General features: G+C 35.7%; 1 protein-coding gene across 1 annotated transcript in view; it reads right to left on the reverse strand.

Annotated features, from left to right (window-relative positions):
* Positions 1–23,539, reverse strand: part of LOC114365557 (uncharacterized) — a 53,347-nt gene that overhangs the window by 16,774 nt on the left and 13,034 nt on the right. Inside the window, exons 3-4 of the mRNA XM_028322160.1 lie at positions 9,953–10,161; positions 3,274–3,409 (exon numbers count right to left, since the gene is read on the reverse strand). Coding sequence (XP_028177961.1) covers positions 3,274–3,409; positions 9,953–10,161 — 345 coding nt within the window. The remainder of the gene's footprint in view (positions 1–3,273; positions 3,410–9,952; positions 10,162–23,539) is intronic.

A 23,539-nucleotide genomic window follows, 5' to 3' on the forward strand; every position in this document is an offset into this window, starting at 1 on the left:
TTTACTTCTGGCTGATGTAATAATGGCTCGTGGCAATGGGAATGATAATTTATTACAATAAACAATGCGATTTCATTATCTAAAATTTATCAATCTGATTTAATAACAATTAAAGGCCATTCGACTGCAAACAGTTGAGTAATACAAAAAACTATTAAACCTAAAGTGAAGTGGGGTAAAGACACATTTTAGGTGTAGAATAAAGCAATAACTCACTGTTAGATGAACAGCTCTATCTAGATTAATGGAAATGAAAGCACTAGACATCAGCCGAGCACCTGGGCCTTAACAAGATTAATTAAGAAAGAATCTGCAATTACGACCTCCCACAGAGTTCCAATCTGAGTCAATTGTCTATTCTGTACTTGATAACTAATCTCTATGGAATTTTGGTTGAAGAAATTAAATTTCAAGTGCGTTTAATTTAGACGTGTAATGTGTACGTTGATAAAGCAAGAAGATGTATTTTTACGAGGGCAAGGGGTATTCATAAATCCAACTTTAAAGATTTCTAGATTTTGACGCTACGCTAAGAGATTGTTGATGTCTACATGTCGTGAAAAGGAATAGGTAAGTACTTAAACTAGTTTGATGATGTAATTTTAAACAAGACGTGTCTCATAATCATTAATTGGGGTCAAATGCACAAGCATCTGCGTAGCATTAATTTTTATCTTCAGAATTACGAATATGTTTATTGTTTACGCTAGCTCGTGCAAGAGTCTATAACTTATTTTGTGTAGAAATAGAAACCCACAAACTAATACCGACTTTTACAAAACACCTAATAAACCCAAACATATCATTTCTGGAGCCGTAACTTCCCGCAACCCAGGAACATCCACACGCCCAATACTCGCCCGTTATAAGACGGACAAAGAGAAACTCGCAAAGAAAACTTTTCGCTCACAAGTTTTCTGGTCAATATCAGAGCACGATTCTTTTTGCTACTTATTCATTCAATTTTATATGTGTAAAAGTTACGCCGCTTACGTAAATACCTACCTCATACATTATTTATAAGGCTGAATTCAAAATATTGTTACGTTTTAAATAATTTCGCCGTGAACCATTCAGGGAACAACATTTTGCAGATAAACTGAAAGTCCTCGCATGTTAATTTCAATCCGATTCTACATTAAAAGTGCTCACTATAGCCGTAATTTTCGGTAATTTTGTGTCATACATAATTGAATGCTGCCAATTACACACAATATACAATTAGTGAAGTNGCGGCATTGGATTTTTCATTGGATTTTGAAACTGTTACAGATATATTAAAGATGATCCCATATTGTTGTCATTGTCTATATCAGTGTTATGATCACAATACTTTTTATTTTATTCATGACCTTCGACCAGTTGGACACATTAGATAACTTCTTGTAGTATCGTGCAATATATTTTTAACTTTTAATTAAAATCTAGTCATACTGTAGCAATTTGGACGATTTATTTTATTTGCAATATCGGTATCTTATTGTCTATGATGACCGCAGTCAACATCACTATTACATGGATTCCTAACAATGAAGTACGGCATTGCCTTGTGCCGATTTTACACAGATTTTATCGACACAAATTATGGAACTTCATAGGATATGGAGCAGGCCACGCTCTAAAATGTCCGGATGTCGTCATAGTATTATGGAATACATATAAAAGACTTTTATTATTTCATTTTCTAATCCTCAAGTGTCCGTTACAATCTAATTAATATTTAAGTATTCAGAAAGTAAGAGATTAATTTTGATACTTTACTGCTGTGCCCAGGAATCTAAGGCGGTTTCTGACAATGTCCTTTGTGTTTTCCTAACTGACATTCTCTGTGTGTCACTTACCATTACGAGGAATAAACTGAAACGTATTTTGATCTCGCTTTTTATTAGAAATCCTTCAATTAGCAAGTTGAAAATACAATTAATTTCGAAGTACAGCCACGTAATTGGTTTACTAAGAAAAATCGTAGCTTTGATATTACTGAAGTAATTAAAAATTATGGCTATGATCATTACGATGCAAAATTAAGGACGCACCTGCTTTAAAAATATTTGAGTGTTTTAAGCCATTAAGTACCCAATAAATTTTATTTGTAACGCCCATTGTTCGCCTGTTCAATTAACTATTTATAGCAATAACTTTGAAAGCATCTAAAAATAAACCTTTTACGGTTTAATTGTAGTAATACCTGTGGTAATACATTGTTGAAAGCGAAAAGGCTTAGGCTTTTAGGCCTGAAATTGGCTATTATTAAAGAAATTGTGCCTTCACTTATTGTTTAATGAAAACAATTTCGTGTAGGTGTTAATGAATTGATCCACAAACATTTAGGAATGCAGGCTATTTTTATAAATTAGAAATAAAAAGAAAATAAATTAGGATTCAGAGCACAAATACCAGATAAATTAAGGTTCTTAGTCGTAAAAGGTACAGGAAAAGTTCTAATCACCCTCATTAGCGACAATAAAGTTAATCTGGAAAACTATAAAGGGCCTCCAATTACGAGTGTTATTACCTTAAATAAGGGTAACTGATTTCTTGTCCTAAATGACCTTTTCATGTCGAGTTGTCGTACGATTTTGGTACGTCCCTACATTTAGATTGTAAACTACTGATATTGCCAAAATAAATTAGCGAATATTTAAACCCAACAGAAAAAACAAAGAGTCGAAAGACGTTTATCAGTAACGTCAAAGACGCAAATCAAATCGAATTTAATAATCATATTGATTTGCGTCATTGACTGAACTCGATGATCTCGTATTTACCTATATTAACTAAAAATGTACGGAAATTAAAATTAAGTGTCCACCACTGTCTTTACACCGATACCTAGGTTAGGCTTCTAACAAGAGTTGATTCGTTACTTGAGTTATTTCATTAATCCAAATGCACTTGGCATTTGTATGTTGCTTGCGTTTCGGCGAAGTATGAGCTGCTCTATACAAAACTACATTACCTACTCTTTAGCGTCAGTTAGCCATAAGCCCGGTTTCTGAACTGAGAACTTAATTCAGAAACCGGACCATAGAGTCAAACCCTCAAAATCAGCAGCGTTTGATGTGACTTTTTTTATGTGACAGGAGGCAAACGAGCAGACGGATCACCTGATGGTAAGTGATTACCGTCGCCCATAGACACCCGCAGTTCCAGGGGCGTTACAGGTACAGTGCCGGCCTTTAAAAGGCCTTTAAAAGCCTGGTCGTATCGGTCCGGGGACTCTGCAGGGGAGTGTAAAAAGTTAAATATTAATTAAATCTAATCAATGCTCACCGACGACTTCTAGTGGTGCTGATCGTATCTCTGTGTGGAACGTGGGAGCATCCGCGGACACCTCGCAGCGGAACCTTCCTGCCATTGCTGGCGTGGCCTGCTGCAGCACCACTCGACGGGCTCCGGATCGTGATATCTGATCAACAAACAGAAGATATTATTTTCAAGAATGGATCATTCATTTGTGGAACAAATAACTGATATTCCAACGACCTAAACAAATATGAAGCATGTGTTAGAAGTGGGTTCACCACAAAATAGTCCAGCGGTCAACTGGGATCGAACTTCCAATATTATATAGGTACGCACGCAGTCCAATATTGAATAGGCTAGCCTACTAGTACTGAGGGTTGAATGTGAGTTTACATCAAACGTCGTCACAAGTGAGCGCGTAAAAAAAGACACGGATTGTACAACGCCTCTAGCGGAAACTGCCCTCTGGCCACAAAATTACTGTAAAAATACCAATACTAAATACTGGGTGGGACAGCACTAACTTTGCCGCAAAATGCTGTATTATATTAGTGTCGAGGTCGATAGGTTTACTAACCATAATAGCATTGTTTATTTATACCCCATTTAGATTAAGAATTTGATTTGACCTAAATATTCAGTCGCTGAGTGACGATGACCCAATAAGGAATTGATACCACTAGTTTTAAAGAAAATATTTACCAAGTCGAAATGGTTAGGTGGTTCTTGTTTGGTTAGGATATTGCGGGCTTCAAAGTCGGAGAGAGATGATTCCGTGCTTCTGGAGTGACGGCTTGCAATCAGGGTATGTCTGTCGCCTATGTTAGTTCGGGTTCGTTTAGAATCGAGCAGTCACGATTTTCAATTTTTCAGATCTATTTGATGCCACCGCTCTTGAAATTATTCCGAGATGAGTGAAAGAAAAGACTAAAATAATAGGAATATTTAGTTAGAACGCTTCGGTTCACGGTTGAAAGTCTTACTATGACTATTATTATTTTTAGGTAGGTGTTCTGTGTGCTTACCATGAGTTTACGTTAGGTGTGCTCGCCTACGTCTAGATTTTAGTTCTTGAAAGTAGCCGCTAGGGGCGCTGTACAATCTGTCATACATATAATGTAATTTTTTACGCAGTCGCCAGCGAGCACACGTAACATAAACAGTCAAGGTAAGCTCACTGGTCTAGAGGCTTAGGAACAATGAGAATAAATTCTACAAAAAAAGTCATAGAACAAAACAACCAATGGTAGAAGTAAGTACACACAAATAAAGTTAATCTAGATAAAGTTGCAGTCTAAATGACGTCATTACTGCACTCGTACAGTTCCGAAACAATATGTGGAATGGAAGACTACGGATAATGACTTTGTGCTTTTAAGCCCGCACCCTGCTCGCGTCTACGATTAGTTAACATGTCGGGTTTTAACTGGTGTTTTGTTTTCTGTCAGACAAAATGCTAGCTCTTTCATGCTTGTGAGCATCTGCCAACTGAGGAGACTGTTGCAAAGTAATGCAGTTTTTTTGTCTTTAAATTATGTAGATTCAAAATAAGAGCAAAAACGAAGTTAAGAGGTCAAAAATAATCAGAAACTACATAAAAATTGACATAATCTGGATGAATAAAATCAATGCAATTCTTCGAATCATCTCCTTAGTCAAATGTAGGTACGATAGATAAATCTTTCTCTATTCTTTCTGATGATACTTTGTTATCCTAGATCTGGATCGCAAATCATAACTGCCACTAAAGTCATATAAATTCGCATTTACACAATTTCAACAGTTCATTCAAGCTATTTTTCAGTCTTTTCAGAATGGAGTCCCCACGATAAGATGAAGTCTTTCGGCTTCAAGAATTTTTACTTCAAGGAATTTAAAATTCATTCACGATGAGATTCTAACGCCCATATTCACAAACATTACTATGAGGTCTCACAGTGCGCGTGAAAGCACAGGGTCACACACTAACCAATCACAGAGCTCTATTCAACGCTGTGCGTTCGATTTGCTGCTTCACTTAAGCAATATCGTTCGTGAATACGGGTATAAGGTTCTCGATCAATTGTTATATCGAAAGTAGGTACTGTAAGTTATTCCAAATTTTCTTTCGGTTCCCAGAACTTTTTTAACTTCATGGAATTGAAAATTCTTTCCGATGAGATTCTACTAAGGTGATCGATCAATTGTTTAGGGAAATGATTACCTCGTGTTTTTTTAACATTGGCTCAAAATTTCGAAGAAGTGCCCACCTACATCATTTTAGTCGCACCCAAACTGTCAGTGGCGCCAACGCAAGCCTAATTAGCGAAAATATTTTTCCTGAGATCTAAAAAACCGAGGCCTGTTTCAAACATTATCCTGACGAATACGTAATTATAATAAAAAAATAAAGGGCAACGCAAACGCCGTGGGCAGTTTGGAGACATACATAAAAGTAAAATTTAAGTAGGCCCTCCATTTTTTTTCAGACCAAAACAAAGTTTTCTAGTCGTCGCTTACAATTGGAATTTCTTTTTAAGTTTCAGCTGTAGCAAATTGGCCTAGTAGAGGTGGAGTAGCATGATTTGTTATTTTTTGCTGTTAAAACTTTAACACTAAAATACCTTCGCCGTTAGGGTTTTGCGACTGAAGTTAAATTACCTAGTTAACAATATTTTCGTGTACATAACCAACATAATAGCAAAGTTTTCTTAAATTATTAAGTTTTGTAAGCGTGGGCAGTGGGCACAGATTTTGCATTAACATAATTATTTTAGAAACTCAACTGACTGAACTGAATGTAATAGGGGTACCTATGTAAATATATCTTTTTTTTTATTCGGTTCAGATGAAGATGGAAATTCATCTGAACCGAATTATTGGACTATTGATTTCAAAACATATAGTGCCATATTTGTGAGGTGAAAACTAAAAAGACACCTAACTAGTCCATTAAAGTAGAATTAATTCAGTAATTTTTAAAGATTCAGGTAAATATTTCGATGGTCTAACCATTTTTTTCGTGAATTTAAGGACTGAAGAGGAGGGAAGCCACGATGTCTGATAAAATTACATCTGTTTTTCTTTGCCGTAGCTCCCATTTACGTAGACTAAACTGGAAAAGGTACACAAATAATTTTAATACCCTTTTATAATGTACAAACCGTTCATTGTTTTCGTTATACTAACTTGTTTGCGAACCACGGTAAAGGGCTCGCCGTAATATTCCCGTGGCCATTTAAAAATATTTACGGGATAAATTCTGGTGGCGATCAAATTACGAGGTTAATTGGATGCTAAAAGTATTAGCGGCTGCCTTTGATACGTTTGATTTTATTGCTTTAAATTACCTAATTAAAGCAGTAAAGGGTTACAGTTTATTCAGTTGCGATGGTAGAATGGTTTTGGGGGGCCTGCGATGCGCTTTTTGAAATTTCCAATCCAAAATAATTAACCCTTCTACGACCGATATGATGTAAGTAGAAGTACGTCATTGCAGCGTGAAACGCCATCGTCGGAACGAAATCGAGCTCAGACACGATTAGAAATATCCACAACGACAGAGAATATAAATGCAATTTAGATTTTTAAAATGAAGGAAACAGGCACATAAATTCATGAAAACTTACATTCAAGAGGGCTGACCTATAGGTATGGGACAAGTTTGATACATTTTCCGATCAGCGATGTTTTAACGTAGAATCCACTGTGTAATTTCATAGACAATGAGCTATTACACGCTTCACATGCACGGTGGGTGGTAACATATTGGTTAGCACATTGGCCTATTTATTCCGTGACGTTGACATGTCACAAGCACGCGAATGGAATGTTTTCATGGCTGGGGCTGACGTGCAGCGAGTAGGGGTGGCATCCTTCCTGTGGCGGTTTTTATGCGCTTGAGCTGACATCTTTGCTTCTTTGGTTGATGCAATTGTGACGTCATGGTGAGGAAAATGTACTGCGTTTGTTAAGTAGTTATTTATGGTGTAATGTCAGGTGCTTGCCACCGGACCTGGTGTGACGACCACGACTACTCTGGCAAAAGTGTAGCGACGAAGAAGAAGTCAGGTGCTACCATTAGAGAAGGGATTTTTTAGCGGACTCATGCAATGAAGCATACAAAAGTCGTGAACTAATGGATACGTTGATGAAAACTTAAGTGCATATAAGTAAGGCATTACAGAATATAAATTACAACTTACTTACAAAAGAGAGAAAATGGAGAGAAACGTAAATGAAATTCATAAACAACTGAAACCTGAAAGTCGACTTAACAACATACATGTTACTAATGTAATGTTTTATTTTATTGTAAGCTTTATACATTTAAAAGGTTTTTTTTTGTTTTAACGTTAACAATTAACGAATTCATAAACAAAAATCTTACAAATTATTTCATAAATCAATTTAAGTGGGATGATCTATTTGTAATTTTCACCACATTAGGAGTGTTATTTTATTGAATCTTAGTAACTTTCTTGTAGTAAAGTAGTGGTGGGATTTAACGAGGCAATGCAAAAGCACTTTTGAAAAGCCAACTTTTTTTAACAAAAAATAAATTAATATGAATTTTATTAGATTTATGACTTTAGAATCCGAAAAAAGGCTGGTCCATTGATTGTAGACCAAATTAAGCAATCCCAGTCAGCCCTAGGCTAAGTTACATGTAGTTCACGTGCTCGCCGGCAATAACAAAGGACAGAGTGCGTATCGATTCCAAAACGCTGATGTATTGTGTAAACACGACAAATGAGTTTCACGGTGATTCGTTCACGGAAACGAGATTATTGAGGTATAATGTACATTGATCTGTCAAAAGACACCCTTTGAGACGAAAAAATCGAATGTGACGAGTGGCTATAATGTGTGGGAATAGTAAGATCAATGTCCTTTACAGGATGTCGTAAGATCCGACTAAGAAACCAAGTAAAACACATGAAATTAAATACAATAAAAAATATTCTATAGAAGAATACTAGCGTTTCATAGAAGGCCACTTTCTCGTCCTGTGAAGACATTCGGACGTAGGGTTGATGACAATTGTGAAAGCACTATAAAATGTAGCTATGGGTACATTTCATCAAATTATTAAATTAAAACAGACACGGAAAACATAAAAAAAGAATTTTTTGCTACCTGATTTATATCAACGTCACAGGGTTAATCTAATTTGTAACAATGTCTGAAAAATATTGGATTCTGTGACTAAAAATAAACAAAGGAATCAACTTCAAACAAATATTCAAAATAGGAGTAAACCTTGCGAATTAGTCTTTGTTAAACTTCGAGCACAAAAGTAACTAAATAATACTCTGTGTTTGCCTGCCGACGAGAACATTTGTGATACTTGTTTATAAATTGCTTTTCTTTCCAGTTTGTTACACACTTTGTCAACTGAGAATATTTTTCGTAAGTAAATACTAAGCTTCAATGAGCAGAATAACCTACTCGTGTTTTGTTTCATATCATTTTGCGTCAACGTTATTTTAAGAATAAGTAAATAGGTATAGATCGTTTCATCCAAGAAGACGCGCCCCACCAATTTTTGGTCGAAGGAAGCGCGGTGTGCGAGGAGTTCGATCTGAGCAATCCGAGCGTCATTTTTGTGTTGTTTGCGTGTGCACTCATAGATAATTTAGCGAGTACCGATAACACTCAAACATTAGCGGAAAAATTGTGGGGCGCGTCTTCATGAATGAAACGATCTATAGTCATAACATAATGAATTGCGGTAATGTTATCAAGTAGGTATGTTAACTTCAGTACAACTACGTCATAAATTAATGTTCATGTACATCTCCAGTTCAACTGTTCGGAACTCTAGAGAAGCCTCTATCGCTCGGGGCGTTGGAAACTTGTCAGGGTACGAAGTTGGCCTAATGCAATATAGCTCTTCAAGACGGTTGCAAGACAGTTGGCACTATTGAAAGACTCTTTAAATGGTACTTGATGATCTCTTTTGATTAAAGTGCTGTGAATGTTGGCTAAAGAGGCAATATGTTTATCTTGAGTGCTGCGAATAGTAAAGTTTACGATTGTTGGTTCAAATCCAGTAAATTGTACAGATAACAGCACATCAAGCTACTATTTTAGATTAAAATGTATAACTCTAAGGTTGACAGCACCTGTACCATGACATGCAACATGATGTTTTATATAAATGCAAATAGTAACAACAGTGCATACCGCAGTATTACCAGTGTTGTGATAACCTTTCCCGCGATATACGCTGATCGCATACTTATTTAGTTGGCCGTTGAACAATCTTTATTAAGATAATCATACATTATAAATACGCAGCTTTACTGAACCCACAATTGACTGGTTATTGTTGAATCAACGTTTTCCAAGTGGCAATTTTCCATCGTCAATGGGTAGCGGTTCTGACGACAGATTGGTACAATGGTGTCATGGAGCACCTGGTTTGGTCACCCTTCAACGGCCAAGTCACACAACATTAACTATAATAATAAAGAAATCGCAGTAAGGAACCATAGACTTGGCACGACTTTGTCTAGATTTCATTACTTTTTAGAGATAAACAAGCAGCTCCATCGAGACTTGGCTAGTTTTTACAGAATGTTTTTGGTGGGATTAAGTATACTCGTAAGTTTTTAAATTGTGTGTTTTTCAAAGTTTATTCGGTATACCGAATAATGAATGGGCCATTCAAATACCTGTCATCTTCATATAGCTAGTTGGTATGATTCTGAAAGCTACTTACATCAACCTCGATTCCTGGCAGCGGGAACACCCTGGTATGGGGCAGTTCTTTAGGGATGTACCGGTAGAACTCCTCTCGGCCCCGGTACCACTTGACGCTGTACAACGCCTCTTCATCCTCCAGCTGCCAGCTGCATTCCAGGGTCACTGTCTCCCCCACCAGCACTGCTCCTGGCACGTTGATTTCTAGGTTGTGGAGGCCGCGGACACCTGGCAAAGAAAAGGACTTGTTAGAGCTAGCATTATGGTTGCTCGGCAAATCGGCAAATCCTGAGCAAATCAAATCATTTATTTGCATTACATGAGTGGTTTGACAGTTTGTAAATGGAAGGGTAAACGGTACATCACATGTGATGATGTCATGTCACAGGACATAGCAAGTTGTATAATAAACTTACTTATAGGTACCTACATTTTACTTACTAATATAATTCTTACGTAAGATACATTACATTTATCAATAAAAAGAAGAAATTACAATATTAGATTATTGCAGCCTAGTAAAATGTTCATCAATTTTGTAGAAACATTTAAAAAAACATGTGTGCCAATTTGTTTTAAACAACTAATTCATAAACTAGTATTCTTTATTTCTAATTTTTCTACGGTTTTGTCCACGTGAATTTCGGTTATTACAATTTCTGAGAAATTTTCCTAATTTTTCTCTCCATTAAAGTCTTCCTCGTTTTTAAATAATATTTGAAAAACAATCCGTCGTCCACTCATTATCGGATTTGCGCTTAGCAACATATAAAGTGATTAATTTTTATTTAAGTAGATTATTATGAATAATAATGATGATTAGATTAATTAATATTTTAAACTAGCTTTTACCCGGAACTTAGTTCGATGAGATTTTGATATAAAAATAGGCTAAATAATTATAGTAGGTATACATAATGTTTTTCTATTGTATAAGCCATATTATAGTAAAGTTCCATCAAAATTCGTTATACTTAACATTATTGGAGTAAAAAATCTCTTTATCTATTCTTACAAACTTAGGCGTTAATAACGCGAGTAAAGATTTCCTTATTTGCTGATTATATATTTATTTAAACAATGCGCTAAATAAAAAGGTAGTAAATTAATTTGAGCCTCTTTTATTACTATCAATAAAAATGGCGGCAAAATCATGATACTAAAACTTGTCCCCGTGATAATAAATCACTTTATCAGCGTTGTAAAACAATTTACAATTTGTTACCTACTATGATTAAATTGGAACCTTGCTAAGCCTTGAGTGTCGTTTATTATTTGGGCGTTAGAATTCTAATAATAGATTATTATTTGGCCACCCGAAGACACTGAACAACCGCAGAATACATAATAGGCATAACAAAAGACGTGGTTGAACGGGCGACCTTACCGTGGGTGCGCAATTTTGCTAAACTTAGCAGTTATAGATACTTATGTTCAACAGCCTTTCTTTGAAATATACCGAAAAGATAAAATAATATTTAGTAGGTATCCCGATTAGGCACTTCAATTTGTTTCAGTCAACGGTCATAATATGCCACATATTTTGATAGAGACAGACATAATATGTCGTATATTAAACGATACAGTTTGGCTCCGAGACCGAAACAAACCATATTGTGGTATCGTCTTGGAAACATTTTTAGGCTGCAAAAATTGCGATCTAATAAATTTAATCTAGCTTGACGAAGGTAGTACCTATCTTAAAAGATTGAATAATCCCCGATGACCTGTGGGTGACCTAATAATCTTAAGTCTTCAACAATCTGCCTTCTCAAACAAATAAGATAAAATAAGCTTAGTCACTAGGTATTACGAAATTTAATCAAATCACGCTATATCAAGATAGAAAATGCAATGGCACTTGGCTAAGCGCCTTTATTATAATCAGTTTGGTAAGCCAAATTAAAGTAGTTTTTGTTTGAGAAACAATTTCAAAAAATATTGCAAAGTATAATAATATCATTATAACGATAGTATTTAATTTCAGAAATGATAAACATAACAAGAATTGAAAAAAGTAATTAATTGTACACAACAAAATGCGCACGTTGCCGCGAGCGACTTGCCAATGGTTTTAGCGTACAGATATTTCAACATGCTATGTCCGTACATAAATGACGCATCCAATTAGTGAATGCAACGAAACTAATTAAAATTGGGCAGCCAATTAGTGTAATAAAGGTAAAAAGTAGGTATTAAGTACGTACTGGAAGGGTCACTCGGTGTGCGGGTCGTAAGCCTTCAAATTAAATTCGGGCGAGATACTCGATCCCGTGATGTCACAGCTTGGGTGGGATCAAAAACCACAATTTGAAACTAAGCCTTGACCTCAACAGCTCGGCAGCTCATGCAGAATTTTACTTGTAATTAATGTTAAGTTTAATCAAATCAAATAATTTATTTGCGTTGCATGTGTGGTTTGACAGTACATATAATGTGAAATGAACAGTAACTTCTTTGATACTCGTATTTCTCCATTTAAAGGTAGCCTATAAGTAATTTAGCAAATTCTCTGAGATGACATTACTCGTATTTAATTTTCTTTAATAAATCTGTGAATTTGATCAACATGTAATAATAAAAGGTGACTATTCTATAGAAATAATTGATAAAATTACATCGAAAACCGAAGAAAGATTCCTTTTTGCCAAAATGTAATTTCGTAGCTAGGGACAGTTCAAAAGTCAATTTTGCAACTCAGAATAAAATGTAAAAAGAAAGATAGATTGAATGTAAAAAGTTTGTTCTTCAATACGCTACAACTGGATTTATCATTTAATATTTTGGCATGAAAACATATTTTCTCAGGGATGTGAAAATCTTCGATGATATTTATTTATTTATTTAAACATCTTGCACATCACTGTACAGTGGCGGACTTAATTCCGGGTGGAATTCTATAACACTCAACCACAGGTCAAGCCGATATGTGATTACACTACCGATTAAATGGCTTAGGTATAACCTACTCGTATCATACGGCAAAAAACATAACTGGTTCGGATTTTTTAATTACCCTTTGAAATCAAAATCTGATTTTATTTCACGTGTCAGTAAGTAGTTGGAGACCAACTGTCACCTATCTGACGAAGGTTCAAAAAGACTTTAAAGAACCTCTCGACATATAGGTAGGTGGACATAAAATCATGCGTAGTATGAAATTAAGACAAGGGTCTGACTCCAAGTAGATGGGACGAGATCGAGGCTAAAAGAATCGGCGATGACACGTTTGAAATACAGATTTAGACATATTTATTCGTTTTCTAAAGGAAAAAGCTTTCAATTATTTACATAGAAACAGTAAGCAATCATTGATAACGTTAAACGTCCTCAATAAAATTTAGGTAATAGTGACTGATATAAAGTTTTTGCTTGGGATCCTAGCCCCGTAATAAGTATTAAACGTTAATCAAGTATAAACCTATACTGAAGAATGTAGATATTTAATTTCATAATACTAATCATAAAGTTCTAAGAGTACCTATGCGTGACGGTTTAGTGTAAAAGCTTTTAGGCTCGTGAATTTGAACCGAGTCTTAAGTTTCGTTTATACTTACACGCCTAAAAGCTGGTGACGTCGGTAACTTAATCGCTAGTAACGTCCCAATCATGCAATTTGGCGCATCTGAACGCCGACCACGTTCAAACGTTCACAATAAAGTGATTAAATCTGTCTGCAGGCGGTTTGCACATTCTGTTTTTCGGACTAATTGTAATTGTTGAAATTCGGTAAACTGAATTGTTTCGCAACTGTGACAATCATAAGCACAAAGCCTTATAACAGGAGTAATAAATATCATTTAGGTAGGTATGTAGGTGCTTTATTTTTAAGATAAACGTAGAGATCAGGTAAATAACTGAATTCTTGAAAATCTAAGTTAAATATGACAAACAATTATTAATCTACCTTTATAGTGACTTGCTATTTCTTTTCTATAGCCACAAAACAGTACTTTTTTCCTGCTAGGCACAGCGGGACACTGAAGCCATTAGTGAGCGAACTTACCTTAATAGACTAACCTATAAATGAATATTCCACTATCCTGCTACCACATAGTAGCAGTGATAAATCAAATCAAATCAAATCAAAAATATTTATTCAGTTTAGACCACAAGTGNAATATTCCACTATCCTGCTACCACATAGTAGCAGTGATAAATCAAATCAAATCAAATCAAAAATATTTATTCAGTTTAGACCACAAGTGGCACTTATGAACGTCAATAGAAAATAATAAAAAAAGAAAAAGGTAGCCCTTATGGGGCACTTTACATGTCTCTTTATCTTTTGGGCCCTACCAGCGCTTCGAGACAAACATATGGCAAGTGCTGAGAAGAAACGCCGGAACAAACTCAGTCACCACTTATTGCCAGGAATTATCTAACGGTAAGAATAGTCAAATTTAAGTACATCAATATGTGCAGACTGAACTGACCACGCATCCTTGTCATCAATATAGTCTCGAACCTTGTAGAACCTTGATATTAAAAGCAATTATCAATAGAAGTGTAAAGGAGCATCACAGTGGCAATTCGACAAGGTTGTGTGGTATTTTGTTAAATATGGTAATACATTTCCCCAAGAATGAATTACNAGAAGTGTAAAGGAGCGTCACAGTTATGCCTCAATGACGCTTGTTGTCGATCGCCAATGGACGCCATGAGCATTCAATGTCGCGTATGAATGCCGCACACGTACGACAAACGGCTCTACAAAGTGATTATATCAGTCACAGGCGGCACAATCAGCCTTTCCAGCTAATTGTAATTGTGGAACTGAATTGCCTCGCAAACTATCAGAGCCCTCTCATTTGATACCATCTCGTGCTGCTTTAAATTAGAGGACACATTGCAAGATTTGTGGTATACAAGACTGTTAGTAAGTTCTAGTTGCAGTACAAATTTGCATTTTATAATGACTTCCTTAAATTTTATTTTGGATATTTTTGTATGTAAATGAGTCAACATTAATCTAACTAAAATAGAGAAACACAGGTCTCAACGCGACATTTTTATATGAGTTTTATAAGTTAGTAAATAAATACGTACTCGTAGGTATAAAATGTTACGAATGTTAAAATAAATAAATTAACTACATCGTATTTATAAGTTTTATATGATGAACCTCTCACAATATTACAAAATAGTTTTTATATTCAATGTAAATAGTGTATTTATTTAAGCTAGGTATTAAATCTTATGAAATATTTTATATCTCGCTATTCTGCTCTGGTATCAAAAGTAATTTATGAAAAAATACGAGGTAGAAGGAAAACTTGCTTGTTACTGTATTACTTTGTACTTTAATAACATCAGTGAAGCCATTGAAGACATGTATGTACGAGTATTTTCGCAAATAAAGTTTACAAGATGGTAGCTTGGCAAAATAAATAAGTTACCATCGGAATTTCGTCCATTACTCAACTAGGTATCGAATGTTCGTCGTAGTTTCCACTTCGTTGCTCATTTATACAGAGTTTTTCTATTAGAAAGAAGATTTTTATGTTGTTATAAGTAGCTATATTTAGGGCTGGATATTTGGTTGGGTGATACTCTTTTCCTTTAAAATTAATAAAGCTCAATGAACTTAATAGCCTAAAAGAAATCCTTTCCAAGAACTGAAGTGGTTGCGTCAGCAATACTGACAGCATTCGTATTAAAAATTGACAAATACGAGTAAATTTAAATTCCAATCACATCGTCGTCGTACGGGTTACACAGTCGCATAATTTAAAAAGCAATTTTTCAACTTGAAAAATTGTTCGCCCGATTTTTTGACATGATTTACGGGGGGAAATTTTCTCAAAAAAATAATTCAGAATATACGACACAAATCATTTACAGCTAAATAAGTGATAAAATATTGGCGAGCGTTGCGGGGCTGGGGCGCCTTGAATGGAGTGGCGGCATCGATCAATCATGTGGACACTTTAGCGAGATATCAATGAGTCACGACGAGTGTGGGCCGCCAACGCGCCACCCGCCCGGCAGCTAACATCGCCCCAATGTTTGTGTTTACAGTTAGCTACACCGTTCAATGCATTACATTAGACCGGGGTGGTTATTCTGCGTCCCATGGCTCAGCAGTTTCTTTTGGAATATGAGGTTCGATAGCGATTCCACGGCGACCGGACGTATTCATCACGACCATCGCATTGCATCGTTATTCATGTTCAAAGTTTAGATTATAAAATATGTTTTCCATAATGTTATACAAAAATTAACAATGATGCTATCTAGTTATTAGTACCTATATCAGCAGTCATTAAATGAATGATATACAAGCCATTTTAGTGACCAAATAAATCAAATATACGCCGCTGCCCGTATCAGCAGGACATGTACCGCCCCAATGTTAAATGAACATTCGTGCTTAATCCGTTCAATAAGTTAGGCCGCCGTTCTGGGCTGTTCATTATACGTGTGTCGCAGTCAGCAATCTCTATGGATCGTTAAAGCTGTGAGAGTCAAAGCGAGTTTTGAGTAACGATAGCGGCCCAAAAATGTGGTAGAGATCGATTACATAATCTTCACCTGACACGTGTAATTTTGCTGTGTACGAAATTATACACTCAAGCAACATTTTCATTAGAATATAGAGAGTGTCTATTTTAAAGTTAAAATTATGTATTTGACAGGCTATGTAGTCTCTACATTGAGTTATCAATAACATGTAGGTACTCTCGTGCCGAGTAGAGTTTTAGTAACATGCAGAAATTCATATTTACTTCGTTAATGACCAAAGGAGCTTTTGGTGCGATGGTAATGGAGATATTTTAGGTACAGATTCGGCAGTAGTTTTGTTAGATTGGGTAGGTGTTATACCAACAGGTATAACACCTACCCAACAAGGTATAACAGGTATGTTTTCCGTATTGGTGTGGATTAAAAAAATTGAAGCTTGATTAAAATTTGCCTATCGCGAACTAATTGAAATATCCGTGAACTCTATTAAGCTACATTTTGCGAACCAAGCTAAATTAATTTTAGAGGATTGATTATGGCGTGAATTCTTCTTAATCATCATTTTCGTTTTATTAGTCCGATTCAAACAAAGTGGTGAAGGATTTTTTATTAATTTTCGTCAATAAATCAAACGCTCATATTACGCACACGCGAGAAATAAATTACTTAGTTAAATACTTAGCGATATCTTTAAAATTAAATACACCCAAACTTTAAAAATAAACTGCTTTGTGTTTATTGAGCCATACAACGTTAAAAAAACAAATTAGGCCGCTTTTTCAATTTCCTATCGAACAGAGCTCAATGAATCACGAGGGCGCTCGAGTGACAACAATAAACGCGGGCTAGAGTCCGCTGGGCCATAGATTAGTATTGATTCCCTGCTGTTTATATTTAGTGTTCATTCGGAATCGTATTTGCTCTACTTTTTGCTTTATTTATCACCTTCAAAGAGTTGACAGGCAAAGATACAACTTTTTTAATTAACTTTAGTAATCATTGTATTTTTTACTACCCATTAATTGTCTATTTGTTTTAACGCCCGTGTTCACAAACGATGCTTGATTAAGTGAAGCAGGAAATTGGACGCACAGCGTTGAATAGAGCTCTGTGATTGGTTCGTATGTCATGTTCGTATGCGTCCACGCGCACTGTGAGACCTCATAGTAATGTTTGTGAATACGGGCGTAAATCTCACCAGTACCTACTAAGGTGGTGCAGTGCTACTTGGGGAGTAATTCTTATCATGGATCCTACATTTCGAGTTCTTAGATTGACGACGAATAAAGATCCCCTTTACTCGGGGATCCAGCTATCGGTCTCTCGTACTTAAATACGAGTTAAGGTATATTGTGATGGGGCGTTGACAGTAAGTACGTCGTGTGGACAGATTCTGTTTGTTCTCTCAACGGAAAGCCCGCGTTAGCGCCGCCCCGTGGTCACATATAAATGAAGGCAGCCGTTTTTAACGTGACACGTGCGGGACGTAGGTACCTGCAGTACCTCTAGCACGAAAAACTTTCGACTTCGAATCGTTTGCGTAAACGAATCGTCATTAAAATATTTATTATGAAAACATAAACAGCGCTCATGTGAACATGACGTAAAACGACGTCTTTACTGAAAATCGTTTGCATATTCAAACGCAACGATTCGAAGACGAAAGTTTTCGTACTAGAGGTAAGTAGGTACAGGAGCTGAGTAGCAATATGAAGATATCTTTATGCTTGCCGCATTATTAAACAAAACATTTGGAATCTACAACAACGTTGCTTCCTGCTACTTAAGTTCCAAAATACCATTCACATTACAAAGTTTGAAATGCCATATAAATAGCAGAATAGAGGAGTTTGCAGCAATTGGCAACAGCCGAGAGATATTGGTAGTTTCCTGGCCATAAGTGATACAAATGTCACCGTAATGGCCGCTCGCGACAACAGTTAATTTGTCTCAAGACAAATGCTGCGAAGTGTTTCCTCTCCCGAATGGACTGTCATTTGTATCCGCTTTAAATTGGACGCACATTGAGAGAACGGGTTATGGTGGAGTGAATGATTGGATGCTACAATCCTGTATCCAGAACACAATGGCCGCGCGTTAAATGAATGCTTTTGGGTATACTCGTTTGGCTTGCTGTGGTGAGTATTTTGGGGTTGCTAGATTTTATTTCAGGTTTTTCAATGATATTTTTTCCTCGCTCAGCTCTTTTTTCAATGAATTACTTAGATAATTTCAATAGGTAAGCAAAACTTTTTGTGAATCATGCCTATTTCAAAAAATAAAAAGAACTGAAGGTACATTCGATTCTTAATGCGACTGTATTGATTGTACTACTCTATTTATATGTAATACTTATGTATACTTTCTTTAGAATTTCTCTCTCTCTTCCTGAATGTCGGTAGGTTTCTATAAAGTGGGGGCTCCACGATTCAGATAGCTAATTACCCAATGATGACAAATTTAACCAGTTGTAAATTAACAACGAGCAGGAATAATGACGACTAAATGTAATGAATAATGATAAAAACTGAAAATAATTTAACGTGATGGATATTCATTAACATAATTATAGGAGGTGTAACGGACAGACAATGGGCATGATAAATGATGTATTAATTGATGGAGTTAATTGGCGACCAATTTATTCAGTAACATTTAATTTGTATTGGTGTATCGCTGCCAAGTGAGGTAGGTAAACTCATGGAATAGTTCATGTTCGTATGGGTGGCTGGAGCTTTAGCATGATTAAATTAAGTACGAGTTTATTAATTGAATAGGGTCAGGGAGGCAACAGTGACTCACTTTTTTTTCGAAGCTTAATAAAAATAGATATCGCTTTAATATTGGCCTAAAATTTGCTCACATTTTAGATACACTATTGAACTGTAACTGAGCACTCATGATTCTACATTATTTACTACTTATGTCAAAGTAGGAACCTAAAACAAAAAAATGATAATTGAGCCACTGTGGACTACTAGGTGTACACACTGACTCACTACCGTGGTACACAGTATTAACGTGGTACGGCAGTATTTATATGAAAAGAAAATGCCCATTCCGCGTAGTTTTTTATTAGAAATAATAACAAAACTGCACAAGCTATTCTTATTATAATCAACAATTCAACACGACTCTTAGTACTTTTATTGCTACCTATAAGATCTTAAGTCATCTCAATCTCTTCATTATTTATTTCTTCCCTATTTTTCTGTCGGTTTTTTTCCGTGGCATTATGTAAATAAAATCAAAATTCGATTTAAAGTTATAAAAATATTGAATTCGTATAAAGTATTAAAATTGAGTCACTGTGTACTTCTACGCCATTTTGTAAATATTTGATAAAAAAAACCAAGATGTAAAACAAATTAGTCAAAATTCGGATTAAAGACAATTGATACAAGACCTACTATCCGATAAATATAACGGCTATTACCTAAAGCAACAAACAAAGATATGAAAACAATCGAAACTCACTTTAGAATGTAATTTAGTGGGCGCGAAAACAATAAACATTCCCTCACCCTTCCGCACGGCACTTGACCGGCGAGTAAACTGGTTTAAACGTGTTCGGGTACCAAGACCTTTGAATCGGTAAAAGAAACAAATATATATTCCTATGCCTTCAGGTCGAAACATGACTGAGCCACTGTAGCCGACCGAGTCACTGTTGCCTCCTTGACCCTACGCATAAGCGCAAACCCAAACTTTTAATTAATCTGGTTACTAACACAATATATAATACACAGACAACAACATATTTCAACTTAAATGCCTAAGGATTATCCTAGATCATCTTATAACATTACTTAACTAAAATCGAAGTTACTAAAATCTTCAATCCGAATTCATCACACAAATACCAAATTTAAGTCAGCTTTAAGATTAATTGTTTCTAAGAATTCTAAACCTTGTTAATTAATTCTGTCCTCTCAAAGTTGCCTGGATAAGATCGCTTCCTAGCGATAAAATTGCCTATTTTATGATGGTGTACAATAAAGAGCATATTTCTAGCAATAAGGTCCATTCAAATGTTATAAATCCACTAATACCTTGATTAATGCAAACCACGGAACTATATTTTATCCACAAATTAGACTAGTAAATAGTATTCCATTATTATAAACAATTTATCATTATATCGTATAACAAAGCTTAGTTGTTGTAGTCAGGAAATTAGGTTTCAAAAGAGGTAATTGTATTGAAGTAATTTCACTTATCTTAAGGCGATATACATTCCAAAAGTTATTAATATAAGAGGGTCTTGTTACTTTTTCGTTTCATCTTAAGATTAACTCAGTCCATTCCAGTATGGTGGTATTAGATTCGAATTTCTTTAACAAACGATCCGCTTACTCGGCGTTTGTGTAAAAACATTCCTCGAAGACTCATTATTTGATTGAAACATAAAAAGACCCAGGGCACAAAGGAGACCGAATCGTAATTGATATTTAAAGAAGCAGCCGCTTCCTCAGGTTGACGGTTCATTGCTTACGGATCTGCCCTAATAATAATAACCGTGTACTTGCAAAATGAGATTTCGCTTATAAAAATAGAAACGGCAAATCTTGCGGTCTTTAATTTTATTTGCCTACATCGATATTACTTACATTTCAAATCCTTGAAAAATCTGAATCGTATTATTGTTTAGGCTAGTTTCTATTCAAACTTACGCCCGTATTCACAAACGATGCTTGCTTAAACGAAGCAGAAAATCGAACGCACAGCGTTGAATATAGCTCTGTGATTGGTTCTTGGGTCACCCTCTGCGTCCACGCGCACTGTGAGACCTCATAGTAATGTTTGTGAATACGGGCTTAGTACCTAAGTAATTTTATCAATTCAATACTTGAAAATCCCCTTTCACAGAATACTACTAGGTCCTAACAAAGTTAATTACTTTTGAATAAAGGGCACCTATATGAAAATACGTCATAACTCAGGATGCGAAAGCACAGACTAGTTTAGATTTAAATTAGATTGTATTGTTCTAGTTTCAGTATAACTTACAGAATTAGTTTCCCCGCACTCTATGGACTTTATGCCGGCGATAGTTTAGTCGGGCTGTAAAAGATATAGCGCTTAACTGAGTCAGTACCTGAGGTATGGGAGCGGCACGGAAGGGGTGACATTAATAAATAAATAAATAAATAAATAAATAAATAAATAAATAAATAAATAAATAAATAAATAAATAAATATCCTTGGACATTTAACACTGCGCCGCTAGCCCCAAACTAAGCAAAGCTTGTACTATGGGTACTAGACAACGGATATAAACATACTTAAAATACTTTTTTTTTTTTGTAAATACATACTTAATATACCCACATAGAAAACACCCAGACCCGTCACAGAAATCAAAATTCATCATTTTAATTTCTGCCCGGCCGGGAATCGAACCCGGGACCTCTCGGCATAGTAGTCCGTTCTGAACCACTACACCAAACGGCCGACATTGACTTGACAAGTCTACGAGCGAATAATAATATGACGTGACAGAGCATACAAATTACAAATCAGAGGGCCTAGTGCGAGTTCTAGTGAGCGCGTTTGATGTATGTAAACTCACACTCACGCCTGTATTTACAAACATTACTATGAGGTCTCACAGTGCACGTGGATGCACAGGGTGACAAACGAACCAATCACAGAACTGTATTCAACGCTATGCGTTCGATTTACTCATCGTTTGTGAATACGGGCGTCAGCCCACAGAAGCACATTTGAAGTTTCGCTGACGTTGGACTTCCCAAAACACCCTCCCGTGTGGCTCTCATACTGGTACTGGCTGAGTTAAGCGCTTGATCTATAGTCCGTATGATCATGAAACGTGTGTACATTAAGTACGCCGATTTGGTATCTCCCGATTCCTCATACTGCTGGGGCTTTAATTACCTACATCTGACTTACCGTCGATAATTGTAGTGATAAAACGTCTATAAAGTCTTAAGTGAAAATTTAACTGGGTTATAAAGTATGGAACGTCCACAAAGAACAAGATCAATATAATCGTTTATGAGGTTACGAGCAAACTTCATCATTTGCCGGTTTTATGATCCAACTAGCAATCAAATACTTTACGAGCTGGAAGGTCAGCATTCAACACTAAAGTCATTTTTTAAGTCTTTATAAAACTCAGTTTTATAATTTCGCACTCGAGTGATTTTTATAATCCAAAAAAAGTTCAGTTTTTAACCAATTTCAAAAAAGGATGAGTTTTTATGTTCCATTATTGTTCACCGATTCATCAATATTTTTTTTTAACTTTGGGCGAGGCCTTTTTCCAGCAGTGGACATCATTTGGCTGAAACGAACTAATAAATGCATTCCTGAAGTTCCATTGTCACCAAGTCAGGATCTGTTGAGATTCCAGTAAACTCCCAAATGTTATTGGCACGTAAATGTGTTTCATATTTTCTTTAAGTTATTCAAGTGTTTGCATCTGGTAGTCATCCTCTCATGTTGATAGAAGGTACAACTCCCTAACTTGATTATTTACTTTTCCCATTATTATACCGCAGAAAATTACACCACTCCAATCCAATTAGTTTCTCGATTAAAACTAACTGAAAATGTAGTTGGTTAGGAAGATTGTCTGGAACACATGCATCATGCATTACATCATGTTTGGAATTAAACACCCACGATCATTAACCACTATGGTTAGACTAATCTCTTCTACTTCCAAGCATGTAATCAACCGTATGTAATCTCTGGGTGAGCAACTACATTATATCAAACATGTAGTTTACACAGTCACAGATTCTCTGGCCGTAAATTTTAAGGAGTAGATTCTCAACGTGTTTTGAATTTATATCATGAGAGAAGATGAAATTGAATATCTCAAAAATAAACTTACCAGTTTTAGTAAATCTTACTTGCCATTCAGGAAGACTTAAAAAGACCAGACTTCCTATCCGTGGAACTACTGAGCATAGATTTTTAATAAAATAGGAATATAAGTACTAGCAGGATCTCCCTCCATTTTACAGTCATAAAATAAATTTATTTTCAGAAAAAAACTTTGAACTAATTTTCTTTAGAAACTATCAACTGTAATAGAGCCCTAATAATACTTCTAGAAATTGTGTGATGTGACGAAAATCTACTACTAAAAAACCCTTTGCACTATAACTCG

This window comes from Ostrinia furnacalis, unplaced genomic scaffold (assembly GCF_004193835.3).
Source record: "Ostrinia furnacalis isolate ACB-3 unplaced genomic scaffold, ASM419383v2 OfSCF7603, whole genome shotgun sequence".
Taxonomy (NCBI): domain Eukaryota; kingdom Metazoa; phylum Arthropoda; class Insecta; order Lepidoptera; family Crambidae; genus Ostrinia; species Ostrinia furnacalis.